General features: G+C 38.3%; 1 protein-coding gene across 2 annotated transcripts in view; it reads right to left on the reverse strand.

Annotated features, from left to right (window-relative positions):
- The window catches only part of LOC127661098 (growth arrest-specific protein 2-like), a 31,150-nt gene extending 21,179 nt beyond the window's left edge, over positions 1-9,971 (reverse strand). For both annotated transcript variants that reach the window (XM_052151673.1, XM_052151664.1), the window contains exons 1-2: positions 9,887-9,971; positions 2,864-3,029 (exon numbers count right to left, since the gene is read on the reverse strand). In XM_052151673.1, coding sequence (XP_052007633.1) covers positions 2,864-3,008 — 145 coding nt within the window. In that variant the 5' untranslated portion in view covers positions 3,009-3,029; positions 9,887-9,971. The remainder of the gene's footprint in view (positions 1-2,863; positions 3,030-9,886) is intronic.
- Positions 9,972-24,693: the final 14,722 nt, after the last annotated feature.

Genomic DNA, 24,693 nt, shown 5'->3' on the forward strand with positions numbered 1-24,693 from the left:
AGTAAATAAACATTTAAAAAATACATTATCTACCCTGACTAAAGTCCATTGGCCCTGAATAAGCTTAAGTGGATGAACTGAATTGTTGTAAAATACATATATTGTTAGTGGTTCAGAGCAGTGTAAAACAGTACAGTAGAATCTTCATGGTTGTTGTTTTACCACTCTTGCAAATTCTCTCCTCCTTTGCTTAATTTATGCTTCTTTCTGTACCTTAGGCAACTTGAAGATGCCCTAAAAAAATCCTCTAAGTACACTAACTCTGAGCTTCTCACGGCCGTGCAGACACATTCCTGAAGCCTGTGTGTTAAGTACATACAGATTCAGACGCAGCAGTGGTACCGGAGCTTACTATCATGGGGAAGTGGGAATGGGGCCTCGGGTGGAGGAATTCTGGTTGTGATGGAGGAGGGAAACCACAACAAACACACTAATTCTGATGTGCAGAATGACTGGGGTTGGTCATTAGCTTAGAGAGGGAGAGAAATGTGTAATGAAACGAAGAGATTGCCTGCTGTCCATAACCACAGAGCCATACCGCTCCAATGAGATCAACAGGAAAACGAAGAGGAAAGGTGTATGTGTGATAATGTGCAGTGCATGTGGATGGAAGATGCTTGTTTGTGTCCTATCATTCAGAGAAAATCTTCATCAGATTCCAAAGAAGAAAATCAACACTAAATATTTTGATTTTCTCTGTCCTCTCAGTTGTATCTCTTATCTCAATTCTCAGGATGCTGTGTCTCTACATTCAAGCACTACGCACCTGATGGTTTAGAGGTTTGTGTTGTTTTGACCTCTTTACATAGTTTTGCTTTCACTGAGCTTTTTAAGCCCTTAGCTGACTTGTACTGTGTCTAAGCTGTCTAAACTGAGGCCTTTCTTATTTACAAAAAAATAATAGAAAGGCCAGGACATGCAGGGGCATGTTTGAGAAATAAATTTCCTCCTTTACGGTCTCATCAGGGCATGTCCGACTAATCCAAGGAGCAGGGGAATTTTGGGAATTCTTTTTAAAATATCTGTCTCTAAAGACCATGTTATTCTTAATCATTGGTTGTGCAGACATAGACTAATCCATCTTTGTTGGCTTTTGCTTGCCATAATGTTTACATACTGTGCAAATAAGATGGTAAGACCAGAGGTGGCTGTATTTTATAATTCAAATCTTTGCTTGACACATTGAGCTCAATAAGCTTGAGTTAAAAGTTTCCATAAGTTAACATGCCACAGGCAATTTATGGTTGCTGTGAAATACTCCGTGTTACTCTATATATTAAGTCATATCCACCCCAACTAAGCCACTGCAATCAGCCAATTTTGTTTTAAATGAAGGGGTCCTGTTGTCTACATCCTTGTTCCTAACTGGTGAATGGACTCCTAATACTCTAGCTGTCTGAACAGTTCACTTTCCAGCTAAATTCAAACAAAGCCTCAAGATATATTTAAGTTTATTTTACTGTTGTTCTTACATGGAACTCACATTAACTACTTTTTTTGTATTATTCCAATAAGACTCAGTTCTACACCTGCACTGACAATACCCTGAATTTGTTGTCTTGACTTGCCACAAAGGACTAAAGAAAGCACTAGTAAAATAGCAACCTGGATAATATTCTGGCCAAATTATCTTAGATATCCTAGCTATATTTGTTTAAAGAGAAAGTTCACCCAAAAACGAACACTCTCATCATTTACTCAACCTCATCCCATCTCAGATGTCTGTGAGTTGTTTTTCTTCTGCAAAACACAAATGAAAGTTTTAAGAAGATTATCTCAGCTCTGTTGGTTCATACAATGCAAGTTAATGGTTACAAAATATAAAGCTCCAAAAAACAAATAAATGCAGCATAAAAGTAATCCATAGCATTCCAGTGGTTTAATGGTCTAAAAACCATTATGGTCTTAAAAGAAGACTGCTGATTGACAGTGACAAGATTTATAGTGAAAAAGTTGTTATATTTTTGGTCTGTTCTCACCAAAAACTGATTAGATCGCTTCTGAAGACATGGATTAAATGACTGTTTTATGGATTACTTTAATGCAACCTTGATTTGATTTTTTGGAGCTTCAAAATTTTGGTCACCATTAACTTGCATTGTATGGACCTACAGAGCTGAGCTAATCTTCTTAAAATTTTGTTTGTGTACTGCAGAAGAAAAACAACTCATAGACATTTGGGATAGCATGAGGTTGAGAAAATTATGAGAGAATTTTCCTTTTTGGGTGAACAACTCCTTAAATTGTGACATTTACATCTACAAATACTTTGTACACAAGGCCTAGCTTTGCATGCATCATGTATTCTCACTTACCTGTTTTGGTAATTACCAATAAAGGGTTAGTCCACTATAACAAAATATAATAATAAAAAAAAAATCTGTCATCATTTAATCACCTCATGCAAGCTGTTTCAAGGCTCTATGACATACTTTAGTCCATGTTCATGCTGTTTTTTTCTATATAATGAAAGTGAATGATGTCTGAGGCTGTCAGTCCCAAACATTATGCCTAACATTTCCTTTTGTGTTCCATGAATGTAAGTCATACAGGTTTGGAACACATGAGAGTGAATAAATACTGACAGATCTACAGTATCCTTTTAATAAGATTTGAGCACTGTTTTGAAAGTTGCTTTAGTAAGAACGTGTCTGCTAAGTGTCTGTTTATTACACTTTTAACTTGATTACATAAAAACTGTAATGTTAAATAGAAGTAACATGGAAGTATAGAGGTACATACAAAGATGAACCCTTTAGTGGATGATAATGTTTAAAGGTCCTCAAATCATGAAACTCTAAACTAGAAGTATCAATATACTTTATTTATATACTGCACATATAAATATACTTAATTTTCTTACCAAGGATTCTGTTCAGCCAAATAGCTAGATCTTCTTTCATGGGCAGCAGACTGGTCTTATGCCTACATGCCAGCCACTTATTGTACAGCTGCAGACAGGAAAGGTCAGGTCCTGGTTCACGCCTGGGACTGAAGGGAACATTCATACTGACTCAAACGGTGGCCTGCTGGATTGAGAAAAAAAGCAGAAAACTTTATTAAGTTCATGCTTATGTTACTACTAAAATCTGTTGTAAAATTTACAGAACTTGGCTAATAAAACTATTGGCTGACATTTTTTGTTTTCTTTTTACCTTTGTGTAACCTATGTATGGTTGAAAGAAAACCACAGTCTTTCAACGGCTGTTGGATACAATCCAACACTTTCTAAAAAAGACGACCTTTCATATAAACACTATACAGCAGTTGTTGGGCTGAATGGTCTTCAATGGACAATATAAATGTGCTTCGCATTTGAATTATGGTAGCACGCCTGTTCCCTCAATGCCTCCATTTATGGTCCACTGTCTGATCTTAGCTCAGCCACTGCTGGATTTACACTGTACCTAATGATGCACATCTACCCCATGCCACGTTCCAACCTGTTCTTTAAAGCTGGATTGGTTTTCATGGCAATGAACAGAGAAATAGAAACATGCAATGCTGCTGGAAACGGGCAAAAGGATGATACAGGAAATATAGTGCTGAGGGATGGGAATATGAAACAAGTTGCTCTATGACTTTTTTGTTAGATTTTCAATATAGCTGTAGGGTTTTGACGAAGGCAAACTGTGTAACTAAAAGATCATGAAAGACTTAGCAGTGCAACTACTAATATACGGCATGTGCTCAAGGACATACAAAAACCCAAGACTACACACTCAATTACTGTGCAGTAAAACCATTAAGACGTATCATGCCAGACTGCATGGAAATCTCCAGAACAAAATACCAAACACTAACAGACAAATACCATCTCACACACTCTCACTCACGGGAGAATTTAATGTATAAGCCTTACTTCAATCCTTAGCGACTGAAGAATGCTCTGTCCTGTAATTTCCCCCCTACTCAGGCAACCATTCATCAGAGGGGCCTTTCACATGTAGAAACATGCTCCTGCTTCCCATATTTGCCACACTCTTGTAAGACAGAGGAAGGAGAGTAGACACCTGCAGGGCAGATGCATGCAATTCAAACAGGTGCGGAGAGAAATAGTGGTGAATGTAAGTCTACCTCCATTTATTTACTTAAAGCTAGAAGACCAGAAGCTGTTGATGAGCTTAGTGGGCAGAAGTGGAGAGCTTGCCTGGTGAAGGTGGGTGAGGAAGAGGATAATAAGACACACAAACTGGGGCACAATTAGATATTGTCAAGCCAGTTCTCGACGAATCCTTTCCATTAATCCCTTTACACTGGTGCCAAAACCCGGGAAGGAAGAGTGATGTGCCATAGTAGAGTCCTCGCAACTACCATCCACCCCAATGGAGCAGCCGTGGCAATCCGCTGGAGGACGGAGGAGCCCGGTCACCTGGAAACGGAGGAACGGCCACCGACCACGAGGGGAGGAGGGGCTCCCAATCAACCACCGGAGGTCTGCCTCCGATCTGTCTGGGGAGGTGCGGCTGTCATCCATTAGAGGATGGAGGGGTGGCCGATGTCCAAGCTACAGCATATCGGCGAACCGGAGAGTAAGTGGGTTTTTTCTCTCTCTCTCTCTCCCACAGCCACTCCATGTTGGCCTTTCCCTCTCTTTTTTTTTTAAATGTTTTTTGTTCATTTGGATCAATTGCCATTATAGTGTTTCCCTCCACTTGTCCCCTCCCTCATCCAGGTAGACTGGGATGACCTGCCGGCAGACGGGGCAGAAAGCACACCCCTCCCCAGGGGAAGGGGGTGTACATCATGCCGGGGGCTCCCCGGCCTGAGAGAACAAGGGATGAATGTGGGAGGGTGGGTGATGCTACACACCAGCCCCTAATCAGGCTAATCAAGCCTCAGAGAGGGATAAAGGCCGACTGGAGACTGCAGTGGGACAGAGAGAGATTAAAGGGCAGCTGTCCTCCTTTCCATTAATCCCTTTACACACTCATGGGGACTTTACACAAATCACAACTATCAACCAGCGACAACAAAACAACAGCAATATTCATAAGAATAAAAACTATATACATTTTTAAATAATTATTATTTTTCTACATAAGTTCTGTTGTTTTAACCAAACTTACATCATTTATTCAAGCGTAAGGGCTTATATGTATTCCACACAGCCGCAATTTTGAGTTTGATCATTTTGAATTAGTAGTACTCGAAGCCAAAGGTATTTTAATTTCATTGATTTATGATTCCAAAATGTGACATTTCAAGTACTGTTTAATTAAGACCACTTAAATTGTTTTATTAATGACAATTTTTGAGTTTTGAGAGTAATGGTAACTTAATTAAAACTAGCAAGAATAGTCAAAAATTAAGCTTTTTTTTATTATTAATTAAAGATAACTATTAGTATTTAGAGTTTAACCAAACCCAAATCTTAACCTAAACATAAAGTGCAACCACTTACCCAAACCATGATTTTAATAGGAAAATTATCAGGTTTGGAGAAGAGGGAAGCATATTATTGGTTATTGACATAAATCAGTAACTTGTATTGCATAGATAAATATTTAATATGTATATAATATGATGGCTGTATTGTATCAATTATAATTCTATTTGTTGATAGATTGGTCTATATGGGAAAAAAAAGTTGTACCAAGTTGCCAAGTTGTACAGCCAAGTTGTACATTATCTTAATTTCACCATCCCATAATGTAAACATTAATTGAATTTACATGAGACTTTATTGGTCATTCCCAACCCATATGACTTTCTTTCCTCTGTGGAACACAAAAAGAGGATGTTGGGCAATGACAGCCTCAGTCACAATTTACTTTCATCGCATGCATGTAATGGTGACTGAGGCTAGCGTTCCATGTAAGTACACACTTTGTATTTGTTTTATACAAGAGACGATGGGGCAACAATTACATATCACCCAAGAGTAAACAGACCAGACAAAGGTGACTGGGATTATAAGGGCCATTAAAAATGCTGATATATCTACATCATTTCCAGGGCTTTGAAGCACACCACAATTCCACACTTATTGTTCAAACATACAACCGGAAAAAGCTTTAAATCAGAAGGCAGGTATATACAGTATATGACAAACAAAGAGCTCATCACAGATCTGCCCATCAATGTTATTATAAAGCACAACAAAAAAAGTGTAACTGAAAATAATAATACAAATCAGAAGAACAGTGCGAGTGTTGAGCGTTAGACAGGATGAAAAGGATTGATAGGACAGAAGATTAAAGAAGTAGACATGACTTGAACTCTCTCTCTCTCTCTCATGTGGGTCAATGGTGAAGGCTGAGCCTCTTTAACTGATGGGGCATGGGAAGCCCACACAAAAGGATTACAGCACACAGGTGCCACATTCTCACTTACTTTGCAACCGAACCATACTCAAACAAGAGGGGAGGAAGAGGTCTTCAACCAAACCCACAGACAAAAAAAAAAGGCTTTATGTTCACAAATATATACACACACAAAGATGCACATAAATCTAAAACACACACACAACCACACACACACAGACTTATGCTCCAATTCTCTGCTCACAGTTAGGTGTGAATATTCATTGATACACACTGACACAAGGCAACTCACACAGATAAAGACCTAGACCCATGCCATCCCTACATGACATTTTCGTGCAAGCTCTTCATCAAGAAGAGAAATCATTTTCATTTTACAGGCTGCAATTGTGTCATCCACTCACATTCTGTGGTTAATAACTTCATGAATTCTCTCTAAGCAAACAAGCTATAACACATACAAACCACAATTTATTCAACTGTCATACCAGAGTAAATGTGAGCTTCGGGGTACATCCAGCACAATAAATCACATTTCTGATAGCAAGGTAGTCTGAAGAAAAGAAAGGGCTTCACATTTATCATACATAATACTGTGTTGACAGGCAAAATGTAGACTACTTGCTCTCTTATGTACACTGTAAAAAAATAATCCTGTAAAAAAACAGTAAACTACTGGCAGCTGTGGTTGCCAGCATTATACTGTAAAAATACGGTTTGTTACCGTTCATGAAATTAACAGCAAGTTACTGTTTTTGACAGCTACAATATACAACTGCAATTTAGCTGCATATTGCTGTTAAATTACTTACTGTCTACTGTTGTTGAAATTAACAGCTATGTTCCCAGCATGCACTGCGGCATGAAGAATTTACTTAGATGTTTTAATATTTGCTGGTTTATTTTGATGTTGTTTTTGTTGCAGACTAAGAAACTTGTATTTTAATGTTCAGCTTTTACTTTTTTATGTAAAAGTATGATTGTTAATTATCACCATTGTTGCGTTTTGTATGCCGAGACTTGATAGCTGTGTGTGTCTTGTTATCAACTTCTGATATTCTGTTAGTTAATCAAAAACATAAAACACTCAGTTTGCTGATATAATTTTGCTGAAATATCCTTTACTGTTTTTGCTTTTATTTTTTTATGTATAATGCATAACTATTGACAAGTTTAGAGCCTTTTATGAGGTAGGATCAGATATTCAGTCTGACCTACTAGCACAGTGCATAATCTCGTGTTTTACTTAAACACAAATTGACTGGCTGGAAGAACATAATTTATTAAGAAAGAAGGTCCAAGGTGCCATATCAAGAGAACACTAATCACCATAATGGTGACTTAAAAAAAAAAAAACAACTATTGATAACAAAACAACAACACTAATTAAACTAAGACTTCTATTAAGTCTGAATAAAAACTTTTGTACATGTTTTTTGTTTGTTTTTAATTTTTGTAGCCCCAATGCATTTCCAAAGCATGCATACTTATTCAAGCGCAAAGGCTTATGGGTATGTCACCATTATAACCCACAATGCAGTGCTATGCTGTCATTTTACTGTGTGTAGGTTGTTGTTATTTTTTTGTTTTTATCATAAAAATACACTTTTCAGTCTTGGCAAAACTGTTCATTTAATATGTACATTGATTCAAAGGATGATTTTTTTGTATTTGACTTCTCATTAGACAGACAAGTGAAGGCTGATGTGAGATGATAAAGAACAGAGGAGTTGGTCAGAAGCATCATGATATATATATATGTCACTATAGCATGAGATATCATCGATTTCCCCTAATGCCTTTAATAGAACAGTTATTTACTGTAAAACTAGTCACTTCCCAGTGAGTCTGCTCTTGATCTCCCAGAATGCAACATTTTTAACAGCAAACTACTGTATTTAAGAATCACAGTAGATTGCTGTAGGAATTTACAGTAATTTTTTACAGTGTAATTCTAGTGTAAAAAAAATCCAATAAAAGTTGAGGGATATGCAAGGCAACTAATTCACTAGATACACCACAGCTTTTTGGAGTACATCAGTGCATAAAAGCAACAGTATTCAGAGTTTATTTAAATGGCATGCGTAGCACTACACATCATCTGTACAACAAATATGATAGAGAGCCGGTGGCCAGTTGAGCCACCGCATACAATAAAATACACATTTTTATTTGTTTTATTTTTTTGCATTAGTTTTACCTCTGTCACATTTGTCTTTACCTTAAGGACAACTTAAGTAAGAATTGTTTATCTTGCCCTCTTCTTACATAGCTTCTTGTCCTAGTCTTCAGTACTGAACAATGCTTTAACAGCAAAACTCTTTTGTTTTTGGCGATTAATCGTGCATATCGCCATTTACCGGACAGGGAGGAGAATCACCACTGGATAAATAAACTACTGGAGTCTTATGGATTACATTTATGCTGCCATTATGAGCTCTTTGGAGCTTCAAAGTTTTGGTCATCATTCATCTGTACTGTGAGAACCTACAGGGCTGAGATATTCTTAGAAATCATTATTTCTGTTCAGCAGAAATCACACACATCTGGGATTACATGAGGGTGAGAAAATGATGAGAGTTTTCATTTCTGGGTGAACTATCCCTTTAATGGAGGCCAAGTTCTTCAACCAAAACCTTCTCTGAATTCAGTATCTTCTGAAGGCAGACCTCACACCAACTACAAACTGACAAAATAAAGTATGGACATTCCTCCAACTATAACGTCTCATGGCAATTAGATAGAATCCCAGTGAATACCTATAGATGAAAATCTAGATTTAAATAGGCTATGGTTTTGAACTGTCCTCATGCAGGGTGCTGTTGTAACACTGGCCCAGGACAGTTGTACTGTTCTAAATAAAGTATTATACCTAACATAAGTGAAATTTACTGACATATTTTATACTCCATGATTGTTTTCAAATATTCCTTGCATATATATCAGTTCTATCACATTAACTGGAAATACCCTCATGGTTTCCTAACCCCGATACGAGGCATCCTGTGGCATGTAACACACATGCAAACAAACAAAAACACATTTACAATCACATTTTTGGACTAATTACTTAGCCTGTTAATTTTCTCTGCATAATGTTCGTCCGTTCGTTCTATCTATACCCATGTGCAATATAGTATATGGCTTTCTTATCTAAGCTTTCTTCCTGAAGAAATGCTAATAAAAGTCTAGAAAGAGCATTTGTTACCATGCTTCTTTTGGGACTGGTACGGGGTACAGTTGTGACAGTGTTTCAACTGTCCATCCCCTCTCATTTTCTCTGTGACCTTACATCCCCCCAAAAAAAATATCTAATCATTTCTCATCAGGGTGCACTATGTTCTTCAAATGTTTCCACAGAGGAAGTGGATGCTAATGTGAATGTGCACACTGATAATGACAGTTCAAACTTGCATTCGTTGGGAAATATTTACAGTGTTACAACTGTACTCGGTCTATCCTATATCTTCTTTCAAAACAACCATCATACAGAAGAAGAAATAAATCAACCAACGGCTTTACAAATTAATGAATAGGATATTAACGGCAAATTGTATTGATTTATTTATTATTATAGACCGTCTGTATTGATGTAGCTTATTGGTTTAAAAGAGACTTACCTCTCAGATCTCCTCTGCTATGCAGTATCAGCCAGCAATGTACTCAAAACTTTCGCTCTCGCCTCCAAACACACTCCAGGTATCAAATTACATGTTCAAACTGGCTTGCAAATTCACTGTGAATCAGGGACTTGTTGAACAGCAAACACTGTGATCACGTAGGCCTATAATTGTGGCGCTGCCACAGAGATAACCCACAAACCTTTCAAAAAATAAATACAAATGTAAAACTTGCAAGGTCCGTTGGATTTTCGTTTAATTTTTAAATAAAATTAACACAAAATACGAAGAACGACCAATAAAATAATTAGATGCATTGCGAGCCAAAGACTTTTAATGTCTATGTTAAATGTCTATGTTAGCTACGTCAACAAAGAGAGCAGGCTACACAGCAGCAAGTTCAGTTTAATTTACATATTGAATTAAGGTTAATGTTGAATATAGGTTGAATTAATATCTTCAGTGTCATTATTGGGCCTGCTCATTATATGAAACAAAAACGGTTAAAGAACTGTACAGCATAACTTGTTAATCATCGATATTTATTTAAAATAATTACTTGTAAAAGTATCCGATGTCATTTTAGGCGGAAAGGTAAGTTCAGTGGTTTGAGTTTGCATACGGGCTATGATATATCTGTCAGATAAGAAGATATAAACTTCCTCCATTGTTTGTTTGTTAGCCTAATTTTGCATAGGATTCGTGACCTCGTGACATTTTACTGAACGTACAGTAGCTATTTAATTTTATATGTTTGATAACTTGGGTTGTTCTAATTTTTTGTTCACAGAAAACCCGACTGTCCAAAAGTTTCATAAATGTCATTCAGTTAAAATAACATGTTTTTTCTTATCTGTAGCCTACACGAACACAGAATTACTTTAACCTGCAGATGGCGCTACTATCACTCATTCGTCAGATGACAATCATTCACTGGCTACGTTGAAAATGTGAATCAGGCTACATACAGTGAGGAAAATAAGTATTTGAACACCCTGCTATTTTGCAAGTTCTCCCACTTAGAAATCATGGAGGGGTCTGAAATTGTCATCGTAGGTGCATGTCCACTGTGAGAGACATAATCTTAAAAAAAAATCCAGAAATCACAATGTATGATTTTTTAACTATTTATTTGTATGATACAGCTGCAAATAAGTATTTGAACACCTGAGAAAATCAATGTTAATATTTGGTACAGTAGCCTTTGTTTGCAATTACAGAGGTCAAACGTTTCCTGTAGTTTTTCACCAGGTTTGCACACACTGCAGGAGGGATTTTGGCCCACTCCTCCACACAGATCTTCTCTAGATCAGTCAGGTTTCTGGGCTGTCGCTGAGAAACACGGAGTTTGAGCTCCCTCCAAAGATTCTCTATTGGGTTTAGGTCTGGAGACTGGCTAGGCCACGTCAGAACCTTGATATGCTTCTTACAGAGCCACTCCTTGGTTATCCTGGCTGTGTGCTTCGGGTCATTGTCATGTTGGAAGCCCCAGCCTCGACCCATCTTCAATGCTCTAACTGAGGGAAGGAGGTTGTTCCCCAAAATCTCGCAATACATGGCCCCGGTCATCCTCTCCTTAATACAGTGCAGTCGCCCTGTCCCATGTGCAGAAAAACACCTCCAAAGCATGATGCTACCACCCCCATGCTTCACAGTAGGGATGGTGTTCTTGGGATGGTACTCATCATTCTTCTTCCTCCAAACACGGTTAGTGGAATTATGACCAAAAGGTCTCATCTGACCACATGACTTTCTCCCATGACTCCTCTGGATCATCCAAATGGTCATTGGCAAACTTAAGACGGGCCTTGACATGTGCTGATTTAAGCAGGGGAACCTTCCGTGCCATGCATGATTTCAAACCGTGACGTCTTAGTGTATTACCAACAGTAACCTTGGAAACGGTGGTCCCAGCTCTTTTCAGGTCATTGACCAGCTCCTCCCGTGTAGTTCTGGGCTGATTTCTCACCTTTCTTAGGATCATTGAGACCCCACGAGGTGAGATCTTGCACGGAGCCCCAGTCCGAGGGAGACTGACAGTCATGTTTAGCTTCTTCCATTTTCTAATGATTGCTCCAACAGTGGACCTTTTTTCACCAAGCTGCTTGGCGATTTCCCTGTAGCCCTTTCCAGCCTTGTGGAGGTGTACAATTTTGTCTCTAGTGTCTTTGGACAGCTCTTTGGTCTTGGCCATGTTAGTAGTTAGATTCTTACTGATTATATGGGGTGGACAGGTGTCTTTATGCAGCTAACGACCTCAAACAGGTGCATCTAATTTAGGATAATAAATGGAGTGGAGGTGGACATTTTAAAGGCAGACTAACAGGTCTTTGAGGGTCAGAATTCTAGCTGATAGACAGGTGTTCAAATACTTATTTGCAGCTGTATCATACAAATAAATAGTTAAAGAATCATACATTGTGATTTCTGGATTTTTTTTTTTAGATTATGTCTCTCACAGTGGACATGCACCTACGATGACAATTTCAGACCCCTCCATGATTTCTAAGTGGGAGAACTTGCAAAATAGCAGGGTGTTCAAATACTTATTTTCCTCACTGTATTTTGGATGAGTATATTTGCGAGTTCTGTTCAGTTTTCCTTGATTAAATCTCATCTTTTGCAGGACTAAGCATCACATTCTTTGATCAGCCAATCAGAAGACTTAGATGTTCTTTCTGTCTGTCAATCATACCGCATGTTCTCATAGTGTATTGAAGCTGAACATTCAGATTTAATGTCAATGTCATCTTCAGATTGAAAATAGTTGTCAGCTGAGGGTGCAATTTTGGTACTGTTGTGTTTAACAATTCTGTGAAGATGCAAGTTGATGGTGTCAACACTATCTCTGGAGGTCTATGTTTTAAAAACAGTGGACTTGTGTGTCTAATTTAATGGCTCAGCCTGTGGAAGTTCCAGAATGGCTAAAATCACTAACAGCACCTTTAAAAGGGGACATGTCATGAGGAATCAACATTTCCCTAATATTTTCACATATAAGAGGTCTTTCTACTAGAAAAACATACTGTAAATTTCAGAACTAAAAGATTCCACAATGTAATAAAAGCATTTATTGAAACCAAGCTGCAAAAACTCCTCATTTTCTAAAACTCAGACAACCCTACGTCACTAGGTGTACATTAATTCATGACCACCTCTACAGCTCAAAAACATTAACGCCTACTTCTACATCAATGCACCCTTGGCCCCGCCCACTGATGCTTCAGTTCGTAAACTGAGAGAGAAGGACAAACAAGGCCGCCTGTGTCCTAACTATTCCTGAACACCAAAGGAGATCAATCTGTACTGTTTTTAATTATTTTTTAATTTAAACATTCAAAGACAGACGTCTTTGACTGCTTGATACATATCCCGGCCCTCTTTTAAAGGACGTAGTGTCAAGTTACAACTCTGAAGAGGAGAAGACATTCTCTGTCATTCAGCTGCTGCCTCTTGTTATTTTTTTACACAAACACATCATGGACATGTTCTTTCACCCATCTGCACTATTTTTAATTTTAGGTGTATGAAAACATGTGCTGGATGGACGTCTTTGACATTTAGATGTGTTTCAGGCTATGTGCATTTCAGTGCACGATGATTCTGGAAACTGGATGTGGGTGTGCCTTCAGTGTATATCACTGTGAATTACATGCTGTATATCTCTTCAGATTGAGTTTCAAATATGGCTGATTCGAGGGGCTGCACATTGTTAGCCAATCAGAACAGTGTTTACGTTCAAGACAAAACAGCGTTTCAGACGGAGTGCCAGAGAAAGGGAGGAAAATTGTCATATATTTCTAAATTGTGACTGTTTTAATGCAAAAAGAAAAAACTACTAACATTAACAGTGGACCTGGGAAGATAATAAAACGATTTTATTTTTTTTTAAAGAGCATTTCATGACCCCTTTCATTTGTATCAGTATGTCTGTTTTAGAAATAGTGATAGGGCAAATATGTTTTAATTTCACATCCCAAATAGCACACGTACATCTACAAGATGTCTGTTTTAGATCTGGAACGCATCACAATCACAAGCTTACATCTGCTAAACATCTTAAAAAATATCTCATTTACAAACATTCTAAATCATAAACATCTCAAAGACATATGCTAAAGGTCTTATTGACATTAGAGACATATTTATAGACATACAGTCTTCCAGATTTAAACACACACACATCACATAGACGTCAGTTTGATGTATGTGTGCTATCAGAGATCACACATACATAATTCCATTCATTCAGAATGTCTAAACAATTTGAAAAATAACTATTATTCTATCAGAACTTTTAAAAGAATGTAATATTTGACGATCCAGAGGGGTAGCCGTGATAGGCCGAAAGGGGCGTGTCAAAACGTCTGCATGCATTGAGTGGGCGGATATGTCTGGTTTCCCCGCCCATTCGGTTGTTTATGACGAGTAAATAATAAATCTGAGTTCTCCTTCATTTAGAGATAGGAAAAAATTAGACCGTGTCGTAGCTACACGACAGGGATCACTGTGCAGGACCGGCGTGACAGATGGCGAAATTGAGCGTTTCCTGGGCAACCAGGGAACGCGCCTGGTGTTTCGATAGGCACGCGAACACCAGGCACGTGCTTGTCCAAATTGGTCCCTGGGGTTTTGTAGGACCCGTTCAGCATCAGATGGGTCCTTCACTAATTGGAGTTCTTTGTCCCACAGCATTACAGTACTTATTTCTGCTCGATATCTTGTTAAGCTCTCAATGTTAATGTTAATGATACCATAATTTAATAAGTTTCCTTCAATACATTTTTTCCTAATAGTCTTTAGGTCAAGGAACCACGTTGCGCCAAATACAAAGCGCAGGGTACTTACTAACTTGCTCCATACTATAATTTACCTGAAAAGGCACATGTTTAATTATAGTATTGCCTGCAAACACTTCACATGTGAGGAGTGAGTGTAGCAGTCATTGTTTATAAAGTGTCAACTCATCACCAGGGTTGGTGGCCTGAGGGTGAGACTGCAGAGTAATTACAGCAACTGTCAGATTGAGCAGTCTGAACACTGCTGTATATAGGACATGACACGAAGTTAATAGAGTTACATTTGTAAAATATGACGTTAGCTGTCATTTGGTTCTCACAGGGTTTGGAAAGCGTTTATTTGACATGTTTGCCACCTGAATTCAGTTTTTGAGATAGTTCTATCATGTCATCCCTGTTAAGGGTGAGAGACTGTATGGATAAATTGAGTGTATGTGTTTAATGTTCTTTATAAAGCTGACTTTTTCTCAAGAAATCATTTTAAATGAACATATTTAAGGGAAGCCTCACAGGATTTAAAGTCGTCACTAGGTGGGGCTATTCTGTCGTATTCCTGTGTTACTCTGGGTGTAAGGGTAAATGACAGGCTGACTGAAGCAAATCTATATTCATGATAATCAAATGTATAATCTTCTCAGCAGCGTGATAACAGTCAATGTACTGATGATATGTGAAATCTAATTTTATTTTATTTTGTGGCAGAAAGATCTGCACTAACACATTTTTGTGATCCCTGTGGTCCTGATGCAACATCCAATTGTGCTGTTATCACTCTCTCTCTCTCTCTCTCTCTCTCTCTCTCTCTCTCTCTCTCTCTCTCTCTCTCTCTCTCTCTCTCTCTCTCTTTGTGTTTGTGTGTGTACAATAATAAGATTATTTGTGAGCAGTGATGGGATCAAGTGTAGCTGTAATACAATTATCACATAATGGAGAATTGGCAATCAGTGCATTATCAGTTTTCAGTCTGGCCTCCCCATCATTAGGTCTGTAACAAACACTGGAACAGTTTTACTTAACAAACAGACAAGTTGAACTAAACAGATGACTTCAAGTAATTATTGCTGATATAATCAGAATACCTTTCTATGTCTGTCAGTTTTTAACCCTGCTCTGATTTCCTGCACACTTTCACCTCTCTCACACACACTTGAATGTTCTTTGTAGCGCATTCTCAATAATTCATTGATTTGTTCCCTAGTTTCTGAAATACTCCATGACAGCCACATTTCTTTTTTGCTACTATAAGCATCTCTGTCTCTATGGAAACCTTCTCTCCTCTCTAAAGGTTTTAGAGAGAAATGACACATGACAAAGAGATAGAGAATGAGATGGAGAGAGAGAGAGTGAGCCAAGGCCACCAGACGGACATTCTGTTTTGTATGAGCATACAGCTTTTCATACAGAATACAACACAAGTGGACTCTCTCTGACTCAATTTTCAATTTGAAAGTACTTTACTAGCATGATTGTGTTTAAATACAATATTGCCAAAGCATTAATACACAAAACACATGACAAGACAAAACTGTAAAAAAGAAAAAAGATTTAAACTGTAACAAACAAAAAAATATATATAATTAAAATAAGGTGCCAGGTAATTAATAAAATAAAATAAAAACTATAATAACAATATACACTATACATTTTAAAATAGAATAAGTATTTCACAAGACATCATAAACAAATGTAAAAAATACTGTGAACTAAGTACATTAAGGCAGTAATTGGTTTCTGAGGGTGTGCAGCTCAAATATGTATTTTGCTACATCTAATGCATGATTGTCCTCCCCCGGTAACACCTGCATTTGATCTGTTTCTGCCAAACTGGAAAACTGTGGCATGAGGTTTGAGAGTTTGTCAAAGTATTTCTCTCTCACCTCTGTACATTTCTCACTGTGAAGGAGAAAGTGTTGCTCTGTCTCCACATCACCCGTGTCACAGTGAGCACAGACTCGTTCTTCCTTTGGAAGACATCTTTGTCTGTGTCTGCCTTTTTCTATGGCCAGACTGTGATCACAGAGCCTGTATTTGGTGAGGATCCATCACTGCTTTGTATCTCTAACAGTGTGGAGATATTCTGCCAGATTATACATTCTGTTTAGGGCCGATAACATTCCAGTTTACTTTGGTTTTTACTTTCATTTTCCCTATGGTCCAATTATGAATTTTTGATTCCTTTTATTATTTGGTTTATTCTGATTTGGTTTTGTTCAGCAGTGCTGGTCTGAAACTGGTGTTTGTTAGTGGGTTGGTGAGTTTCAGAGCCAGTTGACAAAGGGGGACATTTTTTTCATTTTAGAGACATTATTAAGACATTATTTAGTATAACACTGATCATTGGCTAGTCCCTTCCAGTGTAACCGAATTCAGATTTTATTATTCTTGTGGGGACAAATTTATCTTGTCCCCACAATGTTGGCAGTACCTGATGGGACAGTACATCGGAAGAAAAATGTGGCCTGGAACGACTGAAGCTGAAGATCATTGGTTCAGATGATGGGGGTGGTGAGTAGGGAAAATACTTCAGTGATGACTACGTCAGAATGTGCGTCAAATTCTCACGCTTCAGAATAGTAACATTAAGGTAGGGGGTAAATGGAGGAGGTATTCTTCTGCTGCATGAATATCACACTGGTTTCACAGACACATACACGCACATTCAAATTGTAATTACTGGGTATTGGAAAACCTTTCTTGCTTTGTGTGTGTAAATGCAGGCAAGTGTGTGAGTTCTAATAGAGCTTGCTGTGTGACCTTGATTTGTTCAAGGAGGCTGGGGAAAGCTGAATCTCTTGAGTGCAATAGCTGGGGAAACAGGTGTAAATGTCTCAGTTTATGATGACTCATCATATACACAGACTTACAGAAATATATTTTTTTAATGCACTTTATTAAGAACACCTGTACACCTACATATTCATGTGATTATATAATCAGCCAATCGTGTGGCAGCAGTGCAATGCATAAAATCACGATACGGGTCAGGAAACATTCAGTGAGTGGCAGTTCTGTGGACAGAAATGCCTTGTTGATGAGAGAGGTCAGGACGGAGAATAATCAGACTGGTTCGAGCTGACAGAAAGGCTATAGTAACTCGGATTACCACTGTGTACAGTTGTAGTGAGCAGAATATTATCTCAGAATGCACAACACTAAGAACCTTGAGGCGGATGGGCTACAACAGCAGAAGACCACGTCGGGAACTCTTTTAGGACCAGACTAATATTAGTCATATTAGGACACCTAATGACAATTAAGTCAATGTGAACAGAAATGAATAGATAAAGAAAGACCAATTATTTACTGGGCAGTGAGGCATACATAAATATTCATAACACAGGTCAATGAACACATGGAATGGGCATGTTGGACAAATTGTGGGAAGGTGTAAAAACAATCTTATGTTGATTCCATCCAGAGAGCACTGTTTAATGGGAGGGCTGCCAGTATGCAGAAAGTAGCATGACAGACACTTTGATCAATTTTACATTTCTTCTTCTGTCTGACTGCCTACCTGTCTGTTTCTCCTTCAGATTATTTTCTTCTGTTTATCACTGTCTCTCACACTACCTTACCCTCTGCAGTTCTTCTGCCCAGTAGTCCTTGAGTGACAGTTATATGGTTGATCCAGACTGCTGTATGCTGAAATAATTGGCCAGAAAGTGCTGCTTGGTTTCAAAGATTAGTCCAGTCTCTCAGTGAAAGAATGAGTGACAGACAGTACACCAAAGTGCTATGAGCATTTGTGCACATTTGTGTGATTTTATTGTTCAAGGTGGAGAGATGGTTATCCAGTGATTAAAGCACTAGAATGTAGCTGGTGTGAAAAACAGTGTGTACTGAGTGAGTCACCAACCACATCACTTCGATCAGATTACATTGTAGTGTGTGAGTCACCTAACACATGTAACATAATGAATGGATAGAGACAGAGAGGAGCAGACAGAGGAGACAGTGGATGAGTAAAACCTGTATTAGCACAGCATAAGTGTTAAACTATGACATTTTTATCAGGAGACACTTGGCCAGATAGAATAGTCACAGATCCAGGGCCGGCCAGTCCTACTAGCGAAACAGGTGGCCACCTAGTGACCCGACGTGCCTGGGAGGGCCCCGCAAAGGAGAACACATGTTCAAAGTAAATGAACAAGTTACAAGATTAAAAGCATTGATGACTTTTATTTTGAAGTTTTCAGCAGTCCTATGGTTTCAATTTCGTACTCTTATGAGTGAATTCAACACATGTGGACCTGATCATACAACATACAATTCACAATTACAGTGAATGTATGAAATGAGTAGTTCAGCATGTAAAGACACTGACTACCACACCTGGAGGCTCGAGTTCGAATCCAGGGCGTGCTGAGTGACTTCAGCCAGGTCTCCCAAGCAACCAAATTGGCCTGGTTGCTAGGGAGGGTAGAGTCACATGGATAACCTCCTCGTGGTCACGATTATGTGGATCTCGCTCTCAGTGGGGCACATATTGAGTTGTGCATGGATGCCGCGGGGAATAGGGTGAAGCCGCCAATATGCCACCACGAGGACTTCGAGGCATTACAAATTGGGGAGAAAAGGGGAAAAAAAAGAAGTAAAGCTAAGCAGTACACACTAATCTGCTTCATTTATTAATAGCACAAAGCATTGCTGGGAAATGGAGCACAGTTATAACAGTATTATTACACACAGATCACACATCTTGCTGAATAATGTACATGCCTGACAGAAACACAGGATATAAGTTATAAAAACATTGCTTTGTGGCTATTTGAGTCTTTGAGGCATATTTTGTGTAAAGGATAGCAGAAACAGCGCTTGACAAATCATTAGGGCTTTTCAAGTTTTCTCAAACATAATCTGCTGAGGAAGGAATTCAGACATAACTCCGATATAACGACGCAAAAAACTCACATAGAGTGTAAATATGACCTCATATTAATTGAGACATTGTTTTATTTGTACTTATAGAAAAAAGTTGGTAGTTGATCAAAATAAGGTGCAAATGCACATATTCCCTTATGCATGCATGTACTGTATGTACATTTTAACCTAACATCTTCATGTTTGGAAAAAAAGCTATTGGAACATGTTATTTGGCGTCTATTGAGCTATACCAGCGGTTCCCAAACTTTTAGAAGTGCGCACCCCTTACTAATATTTGACATCTGTCAAGCATCCCCATGACTCTATCTCAGATAAACATCACATTTTTAACTACAATAACCAATTGCAAAGTTTCACTGTGTAAATCATTTTCATGATTTCACCTTGGGCCTCTATACAGACCTTTCTCAGTCTCAGTCACAGATCTTTCAGAAGGATATAAATGGAATGATAAATGCCTACTTTTCCTGAGAGTGCAGACGAAAACAGCCCTCATCTCTTCGCTTCATCGTACTAAATTATCCTAATTTAGCTTTAACAAAATAGCACACTTGACTAAATAAGGTAAATATGTAACGTGATCGCAGTGTCAGAATTTTAAAGTCATAAAAAGAGGAAAGTTCTCTCCTGAGAGATTTCTAAGCTCTGTACTCACACTTGGTGGTGATTTTATTTGCACTCTGCTTTCTACAGGGTGTGAGATTTAACACTCTTTCAATCTTAAAAACACATACACAAACATAAGTACAGATGAAATCCTGTAAAAAGGTAATCTAGGCTAAATACATTTTAAGCTCTTTTGGCAGCATCTGTTGCATACGTGTATTTAGCCTGAAATTTAAGTTAATATAAGATAAAGTCATAGATATATACAGTATTTGATATTTATATATTCACTAAGCATTCTTGTTCTTTTCTTTAATCTTCCTTTTATTTCTCCCAGTATGTATTGACTATAATATGTAACCTTATTTGTCATGTTATTATACCACATTAAAAACACTAAACCATTGAAAGAAAGACAAATTAAAGACATTTACAGTGGCTTCATAAAGTATCTGGTCACTTAGTAAGTTCACCCAAAAATGAAAATCCTTTCATAATTTACTCACCCTTATGCCATTTACGATGTGTATGGCTTTGATTTGAATTATTTTAAGCTTGATTACACTTCCTACAGTGCCATCTAACCTTCTGCACATGTGTCAAGCTCTAGGAAATGTAATTGAGCTTGAAATCATGATCGTGCCTATATTCTGCAATGGCAACATGTACAGTGAAAATGGAGTTACATTTTGGTCTTTTTGTTACATTTTGGAAACACATCTGGAATGGTGTGAGTAAATGATGAGGGAATTTTCATTTTCAGGAATATATAAATTTTAGGGGGGAAGAGTGCATGAGGAGATGCCAAAAAATTATGGAATGCTGGCTTCAATCAGATGACTGACAAAATTATAAACACATTTAAAAAACTTGAAAAGGAGTTCATGGACCAGAAGAAGGACCTAAGCAAAAGCAGCAGTGGACAGAGCAATAAAACCATTCATAATAATATCTTTGACTCTGTGTTAGGACAACGACCAACCAGCTAACTAACCAGAGCATTCAATTTAGCAACTGTCACGCTCGAGACAAACACAGAATCGCTGGTGTCCTCTGCAGCTGATGTCATTAAGTTATTACAGTTTCCAACTTTGCTAGCTTTCCTTACCCTTTTCTTGTCTTATTTTGTGCATTGTTTTGTTCAGTATGGGGATTTTTTGACCAGCTACTCAAAAAGTTAGGAAGATAGTGGCTACCTCTTAAGTAAACCAGTGAAGTTCTCAATCAAGACATATACAAAAAAAATCTTAAATACATAGCCATCTGCTACACCAATGTTAATAACAGTTTCTCTGATTCAGTTTATAGTACTTAGCTGCTTAGGCCACATTAAAATGTTCATACAAAATAATGTATTTACGTTACCTGTTGTCTTGAGTGTTGATGATGTCTCTGGCCATTTTGTTAAGCAATGAAATAATGTTGGATTGCATTATTCTGAATGTGTAAATATGTCCTCAAAAGCAGGAGTAAAAGCTGTACATAAACACTGTGACACACCATGTTTGTTTGAGGGCAGGTTAGGTTGTCACAAACTAACATGTATCCATTTAACCCATAATGTCACCGATCAGTTGAAATCATCTGTCAGTGGAAAACTGGTTTGCGAAAGGCTCCAGATTCCCCCGGCCAAGAACCTGCTGAACACAGTCTCTGGCACAAGAACCAGTGACATTTCGGTGGAAAAGGGCCCAATCCTTTGCTTAAGTCAAGACCCTCTGTTATGGACAGCATGCCAAATCTATTTATCTCAATGCACTCCAGGACTATATGAACCACTGAACGTGAGAACTTCTTTTTTGTGGAATGTTTTGCTTGAAAGGTGTTCTTGCACCATCTTTTCTTTCAAATAAATGACATTTGTATTGATACTTTGTTAATCAATGCTATAAAAGCACCACTCTTTTAAAGGAAAACATGTCAGTGAATATAAGTCTTGAAAATAAACCTCAGACAATGTACAATATATCTTAATTATACCACTGAATTAGCAGATATTATGCAGAGGCACAAACATAAAGGTTTATCAATCAGAGGAAAGTTTTAATTATTTTTCTTTATTTCAACATGAGCTTTGAATCTGTCTGTCTGTCTGTCTTTCTTTGACTCTCTCATTCTCCCGTTCTCTCTCCTCTCTATCATCTCTCACTCTAATCTAAGAGCTTTACTTCCCCTCTGTCACCTCAGTGTGACTAATCAAATCTGCAGAGGAGGTGTCTACACAACAGGAGTGAATTCAATAATCAGGCAGGGGAGGAGGGGAAGCCATGGCACTGTGTGTGCAAGCGAGTCTTATCTATCTATCTATCTATCTATCTATCTATCTATCTATCTATCTATCTATCTATCTATCTATCTATCTATCTATCTATCTATCTATCTATCTATCTATCTATCTATCTATCTATCTATCTTGATACCATGTTTCTTCTGTTTTTTTGTTGTTTTTTTCTCGACAAATATGAAGCCTTTTTCCTATTTCTGTACATGCATGTTGACAGGAGTCCTCTGTGTTGTATGACTGAAGTCTATATTCCAACATCTTAATGTGATCTGAAGCCCTCTTGAGGATTTTCCCTCTCTCTTTTTTAATGAGATTTTACATCAAGCCTGTGTCACCCTGCCATGCTGCAACAGGGGACTGCTAGGGAACAAAAGAGTCCTCTTGGCTGTGAGTATGGGCACACACCTCCCACTCTCTTCCCCCACAGTTTCCTCTCTCTCTCTCTCTATCTCTGTCACTTTTCCACTCTTTCCCCCCTCACACTGTTGGTTCCCATCTGCTGAAGGCTATTGTGAGAGCTGAGTAAATAAAGGCCAGTCTGGCAGCTCTGACACACACACACACACACGCGCACACACACACGCTCACAAAGAATGACTCCACTAATTGATTCCTAACTCTCTCACTCATTCTGTTAATTTTTTTATTACATTTTAATTACATGTACAGTTCTTTTATTATGAATATAATAATAATAATTACAATAATTATGTGGGGAAAGCAAATCCTGTTTTGCAGTCACATGGTGCCTCTAAACCTGAAAAGATTGTACAAGCTGTCTGCAAATTCATCATATGCAAGCTGAACAATATTGCATAAAAGATGGGTAACTGATATTACCAAGACAATGCTCCTTTTCCTATGTGCCTTTCACCACTGGACGTGAAGTTCCCCTCTGTGGGACATATGTCTGAGTGTGGACTGGCAGCCAGCTCTGCTTAAAGGTCAAGCTTCTCCCCTGAGTCTCTTTCCCTTTCTCTCGCCTCTGTCAGGCGCACTGCGATTCAGATGGTCACTGTGTACAGTATATGTACTGTGCAGAATGCAGTGTACTGAAACAGGATCTAGCCATTCTGGATTTTAGAGTATGCTTTAATTCTTGCTTAAATACATAAATATGTGGTAAAACGTTTGTATATAAACTACAGTATCTGTTTAAATCTGTAACAGCAGCAGCATATACCTCTATACATTATTTGCTGCATTCCACCAGCAGCTCAAATGGCTTCCCTCTCTTGTATCAAAAGCAAGACTTTCTCCGCCCACAAGATTTCTCAACAGCACATGAGCATGATGTGAATCCTGAATGAAGGAAACATAGTTGGAATGTCAGCATGGGGTACTGACGCAAGAACCCACTCCTGAAACACACATCTGCAGTCAGGTTGTTCCGAATGGGTGGAGCTGACTGGGATAGCCTGTGACTTCCAAACAAGGCAACCATTCTTAATGCAAGCTGCTCCATTCACCTATGCCACACATAGTCACATGGCCTTCCTTTCTTTCTCTTCTCCCTCTGCATCATATAATATACACCAATCAGCCATAACATTAAAACCACCTGCCTAATATTTTGGAGGTCCCCCAGGTGCCTCTAAAATAGCGCCAAACTATTCTTCTCACCACAATTGTACAGAGCAGTTATCTGAGTCTTTGTCAGTTCAAACCAGTCTGGCCATTCTCTGTTGACCTCTCTTATCAACAAGGCATTTCCATCCACAGAATTGCTGCTCACTGGAGGCTTTTTGTTTTTGGCAACATACGGAATAAATTCTAGAGACTGTTTGTGTGAAAATCCCAGGAGATCAGCAGTTACAGAAATACTCAAAACAGCCGGTCTGGCACCAACAATCATCCATGTGATTATCTAATGAGCCAATCGTGTGGCAGCAGTGCAGTGCATTAATGTTCACATCAACCATCAGAATAGGGAAAAAATTTGATCTCAGTTATTTGGACCATGGATTGATTGTTGGTGCCAGATGGGCTGGTTTGAGTATTTCTGTATCAGCTGATCTCCTGGGATTTTCACACACAACAGTCTTTGAGTTATCTGAGTTTTGCAGATTGAAAATCTGTGGATGGAAATGCCTTGTTGATGAGAGAGTTCAACAGAGAATGGCCAGACTGGTTTGAACTGACGAAGTCTACGGTAACTCAGATAACTGCTCTGTACAATTGTGGTGTGAAGAATATGATCTCAGAATGCTATTCTGAGATGCAGGTTCGTGCTG

This window comes from Xyrauchen texanus, chromosome 2 (genome assembly GCF_025860055.1).
Source record: "Xyrauchen texanus isolate HMW12.3.18 chromosome 2, RBS_HiC_50CHRs, whole genome shotgun sequence".
In the NCBI taxonomy this organism is placed as follows: Eukaryota; Metazoa; Chordata; class Actinopteri; order Cypriniformes; family Catostomidae; genus Xyrauchen; species Xyrauchen texanus.